This window comes from Solanum tuberosum, unplaced genomic scaffold (genome assembly GCF_000226075.1).
Source record: "Solanum tuberosum cultivar DM 1-3 516 R44 unplaced genomic scaffold, SolTub_3.0 scf00034, whole genome shotgun sequence".
Lineage (NCBI taxonomy): Eukaryota > Viridiplantae > Streptophyta > Magnoliopsida > Solanales > Solanaceae > Solanum > Solanum tuberosum.
The window spans coordinates 1,689,126-1,694,868 of NW_006238962.1; the positions used below are offsets into that span (position 1 = coordinate 1,689,126).

At 30.9% G+C, this 5,743-nt stretch overlaps 1 protein-coding gene across 1 annotated transcript; it reads right to left on the reverse strand.

The window, feature by feature from the left end:
• Nucleotides 1-1,977: 1,977 nt before the first annotated feature.
• On the reverse strand, nucleotides 1,978-5,206 carry LOC102590610 (B-box zinc finger protein 20-like). Its single transcript, XM_006342513.2, has 3 exons — nucleotides 4,855-5,206; nucleotides 3,200-3,697; nucleotides 1,978-2,616 (listed from the first exon to the last, which is right to left on the reverse strand). Exons 1-3 carry the CDS (start codon nucleotides 5,038-5,040, stop codon nucleotides 2,308-2,310), a joined length of 993 nt encoding a protein of 330 aa, XP_006342575.1. The 5' UTR covers nucleotides 5,041-5,206; the 3' UTR covers nucleotides 1,978-2,307.
• Nucleotides 5,207-5,743: the final 537 nt, after the last annotated feature.

Below are 5,743 nucleotides of genomic sequence, written 5' to 3' on the forward strand. Positions count from 1 at the left end.
GGACCTTCTTTCTCCTTAATTATGATCTTGTTCTATTCTAGAAATAGGGTCATTTGAGACTTGTGTTTTTATTTTGAATAAACTGTAATACTTTAGAGGCTTGTACACGTGACAACCAGATTTTGGTGGTATTTTTGAGTTGATTATAAAATTTCCACATTTTATTGTAATGATTGAGTTTTAGGCTGATTTGTCTTGGTGGGATAAGACGAGTGTCATCACGTCCATTTTTGGGTTGTGACAACACTATAAAAGAATGCTCATTTAAAACTTTTCACATTACATTAAAAATAATTTTTAGCGGCAATTAATTAATGGTAATAGTTTAATTACCATTAAATATGTATTTTTAGTGGCAATTAACATTCTTTGTAAATGTCTTTAAAGCCTATAACGACATTTGATTTAATGACAATTAACTAATATAAGTAAAAGCTTTACTACCTCCGTCCATTTTTAATTGTTATGATTTCCTTTTTAAGAGTCAAACGATAAGTACTTTGACTAACATTTTACGATGTATTTTTTTTATCATATTGATATGCAAAAAATTGCAATTTATAATACTTTTCGTATAGTTGTTAAATATCTAAATTTTTTGTTTTAAATATCGGATTAATGTAATTTAATTCACTTTGAAAATTAGTCAAATTGACTTTCGAAAAGCACAACATGATAATTAAAAATGGACGGAAAAAGTAATACTTTATATTTATATGCATATTTATTACTGCTAAAAGCTATTTTTATTCTAATATCAATAAAATTCTAAAGTTTGATTATAAATCATTTTCAACAAAGCTGTTGTAATTAATTAAACATTCATTAATCTCATCACCAAATTTCATGTGCTACACATGGTAATTGACCCATAAATGCATAAGACTTGTCAAAATATGAGTTAAAGATTCTAGTTATTTTAAATTAATAATTTATAAATATTCAATATATTTTTTAAAAATTACAAAATTTGGACCAATAATTATCTAATTTGGCTGAACATACAATTTGTATTCTAGCTCCGCCCCTTTGCATAGAGAATAACAAAAGGAAATATAAATTGGAGAGAAATTTAAGATAGTTTATAGGATCACAGGATTTTACTGAAGAAGATGAAGCTATGAAAAGATAACTTGGTTATGGATTGAAGAAAAACTTTTTAAATTAGGTTGATTACAAATATACAAGACAACTCTTATTTATACCTGTCTGATTCTAGATATTTCTTCAAAATGAATATCCTAGATACTACCGTTCTAGGCTATTCTAAAAACTGTACTATAAAATCTATAATATCCATAAAATCAACTCTAATAATTTCATGCAACGTACACCCACTAATTATATGTTGGATTTGCCTGTCTACAATTGCACTTTGTAGGTGGAGCAATAATTTGACTAATAATGAGATTCTATAGTGTCCAAATTTGTGCATCAAAGTAAAATAAACTCCAAAATTTGGGACTAAACTTGAAGTTGTTCAAGGTTCCACTTTTCAGTCTTTATAGAGAGAATTTTCTTGACATACGATTGACACGGCTTAAGTTCATGGTACGTATTGTTCGTTTTGACCTAATAAATCTCATGAATTTGTCCCCCTGACTATGTTATAATCGAGTTCAAAAGTATGTGTATCATGTGAACTTGTGTTATACATTATAACCTTTTTATTTTTCTCCCGCTCCAATGTGGGATTAACTTACTTAATTAAGTTGTCATGTTACACTCATTCTTTAGAAACTTGTCAGTCCTTGTATTTGATTAGCTCTAATCGGTCCACCCTCTATCATGGGCGTCACAATGACAAGGTAAAGACACTTCCAATTTGCTAGTCTACCTCTCTTATATTCCATACCAAAAAGAGTAAAAAAATACTTTCCTTAAACCGTCACATCTTTGATCCAAATCAAACCATAACAAGAAAATTTTCATGAAAATATAGACAACGGAAGGACATGACCTGAGATAGGCTGTTAGTCACATATTCAATACCTAATCTTAAGTTTCCATTCATAGGATTCATAAAAAAAAAAATATTTACATCAACAAAAAGATCCTTGCACTAAGCTAGTACGAGGTACAACAAACTTGAGATTTTAAGAACTACAACAAAGCCAATTGTAGCAAAAAGATAAGGGTCATCATCATTTTTTTGAGGTTCAAACTAAACCAAAAAAAAAGACAAAAGTGATGAACAAGTTAGACAAAAAGATTATAGAAGCCTTCTCGATTTGTTGCTTGTCATCCTTGCATAGAAACATCAGTATAAAATTGGAACGATACAGAGAAGATCATCATTCGAATTTTCTACCAAAGAGTTCTTGATCTCTTGAAAGAAGTGGAAGGTGGCTTCATTTGTGGGACAGCAAATGAGTTGTCATCTGTCCACTTTCTACTGGACTTGATGTTAGTAACTTCTCTTGATTCTTTTAGGCCAATTTTCCCACCAAAGTTCAAATTTTGTGAAGGAAAAAATTGGATCTGAGTCTCTTGCTTTGACTCTGGAAGAGGAGGGGCTTGAGGGACCCAAATACCAACATTTTGTGGTGGAAAAGAACTCAATTGACTCTCAAGATCAGTATCCCAAAATGACAACATATCCTCATCACCAATATTCTGTCAATGACCACAAAAATAACAGATCAGGACAATTTTCATTATATTTTACACTATGTTGAAGAGATAATTAAGTAAATAAAAAAATACGCTCTCTAGCCGCTTAAGTTTTCCTATGAGGAAGTCATACACTATAACATGGTACCAGAACAGACAGAGATCTAAAGCTCTAGTCTCACAACCATCCATCCTTTAAGAGATTTTCTACTTTCTTGATTCATGAAAAGTGCCCTCTCTCTAGATAAGAGGGGACCCTCCACCTCCAATCTTAAGGTTGTGGGTTCTTCTAGAGAAGGGTAAAAAAAAAAGTGTACACTTTCCAGTAGCTTAAACTTTTAGATGAGAGATCAGACACTATAACATGATATCAGATCAGACATAGATCCTAGGTTCAAGTCTTACCACTATTATTTGGAAAAATTTCCACGTGCTTGACTCATAAAAAGAAATCAGGCCCTGGCATGAATATGTGTGTGCTCTTTGTGGCGACTTCAACTTTTAGAAGAGAAAATCACACGTTCCAACACACAATTGACAAAATATGCAGAGAAAAGACTAAAAATCAAGGAGCATGAATACAAACCTTGGAGTAAACATTAGGAGTTGAACAATCAAGAAAATCTTCAACATGCCAACCAGGCAACATCTCTAAATACTCTGATATACTACTTGTTAAGTTATTCCCCCCTCCATTCACCAATTGCACATTATTATTACATCCACCAACTTTCTCTTTAACAACTTTCACTGATTCCACAACGGATGATACTGCTCCTCCCTTAGTGTTGCTAGTATTCGTGGAGGAAACAGAAACAGAACCAGCAACAGACTTACTAATGGGATTCTGAGACTTCAAATTTGAAACACACAAATCCGCGGACGAAATTGCTGATTGTGATTGTGATTGTGATTGTAATTGTGATGGAGCAGAGTAGAGATCAGAGTTTGCTGAGAGTTTGATACCAGTAAGAAGGTATCTATTGTGTTTTTGAGTGTGTTCATTTGCTTTGTGTATTGGAATATCACATTCTCTACACATAATAGCCCTGTCTTGTTGACAAAACAAGAAACCCCTCCTTTCCTGTGAATCAAAAGCAAGACAAAACCATCATCAACAAGGTAAAATCAAACAAAAAAATGTCCTCTTACGTACCAAGTTTGTCAAAGAGCCCACGATCGATAGTGACAGAGCCAGAAATTTTATATAGGCTATTTAGAATAATTCTAGGATGTTACAATTGAGATTTTAGTCTATGGACTAAGAGCCCTTTTGGATTGACTTAAAAGTTGGTCAAACCTACTTTTAAGTCAGTTTTTTACTTCTGAAAGTGTTTGACAAATATAAAAAATAACTTAAAATAAGTCAAAAATGATTTAAAATAAGTTACGAAGTGTTTGACAAGGTAAAAAATGACTTAAAATAAGTCAGAAACCAAAAGTAGGTCTCCCCCTACTTTTTATTTTTTAAACTTAAAAGTCATTTCAGTTTGATTTTTTATTTTTGACTTAAAAACTATTTTTTTTAAGCCAATCCAAACGGGCTCTAAAGCAACTATTGAACCCTCTTTACAACTATGCTAGCATAGATTTTTTAAATTTCGTTTTTTATGTCAAGAAGATTCAACTGTTTGCACATAATCTTAAAAGAATTATATTATGAGTATATTTTTTTTGGTGAAGGGGAATTTATTTGAACCCTTTGCCACTACTTAATTCCACCACTAGTGATTGACATCTAAGAAAAACAAGAATGAAGTCAATAGAGACATTATTAAAAAGCACCTTAATTATTAAAATGAATCATTTTCACCCTATTTAAGAGTATAGATATTTTGACTAAGGGGAATTCATTTGAAACCCCTTGTCACTACTTAGTTCCGCCACTAGTGATCAACATTCAAGCTACCAAAAAATCAAGACTAAGGTCGATGGTGACATTACTAATAATTATAAAGGTGCTTTCTGAAGTCTTAACCATGTTATCACACCCTTAATTCTTGTAATTATTTAACTTTTTTTTATAAAAAAAAAAAGAAGAAACTTTGAGATCAAATTCACAACATATCATATGTTGTACTTTCTATCTACCTAAGCCTTAATAAATAGTACCACCCAATAGTCGATACTTGTAATAACATAAGTCTCTATATTAAATAATTTAGATGTGTAAAAGTTGACATGAACACTATTATTATTAACAAGTACTTTAAGATCAAAGCTTTTGAAGTTGAGTTATACCTGACAGATGTCACACATAGGAGCTTGTTTAGGAGAAGGTTGAAGAAGAGAAAAACGTTGATGTTTGCTAGCAAGTTTGTTAACATGATGGACACGATGATCACAATCATCACAAAGAGCAGCTTCATCCGCTGTACAAAAAACAACGGCTTCCTTCTTGTTACAAACATCACATTGAATCTTCATTTGAATTCAAATTTAAATTTAAATTATAGCCTCTCTCTTTTTTTTTTGATGGATCAAGATTGTTGCTATAAGTGAGAGGAAAAAAGAGAAATGGAGAGTTTTAAGAAAGGAAGATGGGAGGAGATAAAAGAGAGAGAGAAGATAGGAGGATTATTTATTGTAGTAATAGACTACTACAAGTAGTACTATAATTGGAAGTTATAAATCTTTAAAATATTGTACATATTGGAATGTGTATATTGTTTTAAGCGGATTCAGGATTTGAAATTTATGATTTCTCATAATCACTTAACTTCGTAACTTATTTATGCTATTGACTTCACAATTAGTTATTCTCTTTTCTTTCGTCGTAATTTATGTGAATGGGTTCAGAGTACGGAAATCAAAATATTTAATTTTGTTAAGATATAAATTATAAAATAATATTTCTATATTTAAAAATTACATAAAAAAAAATATAAGTCAACATAATTATACAAGTCAACTAGGAAAAATAGTGTGACCTTTGACGAAGATAAAAAGTTACCTAATGATTTAAAATATATTTTTTTTATCATAATTATAATTGTAAAAGAAAACTTTGGAATTTTCAAATAATAACACCTAATCTTTATCATGGTAAATGTCACTAGGGGATTTCTACTTTTATCTGGGAAGGACTTCAGATAACTTGGGGAATATTCCAATTGATATTTATTGAAAG

What these genes read in the sequence shown, in the direction of transcription:
- LOC102590610 (XM_006342513.2), bottom strand. Translation starts at nt 5,040, where the DNA reads ATGAAGATTCAATGTGATGTTTGTAACAAGAAGGAAGCCGTTGTTTTT. An exon ending in CTATGTGTGACATCTGTCAG is followed by an intron (nt 3,698 to 4,854) that starts GTATAACTCAAC and finishes TTTGATTCACAG; the next exon opens with GAAAGGAGGGGTTTCTTGTT. An exon ending in CTCCTAATGTTTACTCCAAG is followed by an intron (nt 2,617 to 3,199) that starts GTTTGTATTCAT and finishes GGTCATTGACAG; the next exon opens with AATATTGGTGATGAGGATAT.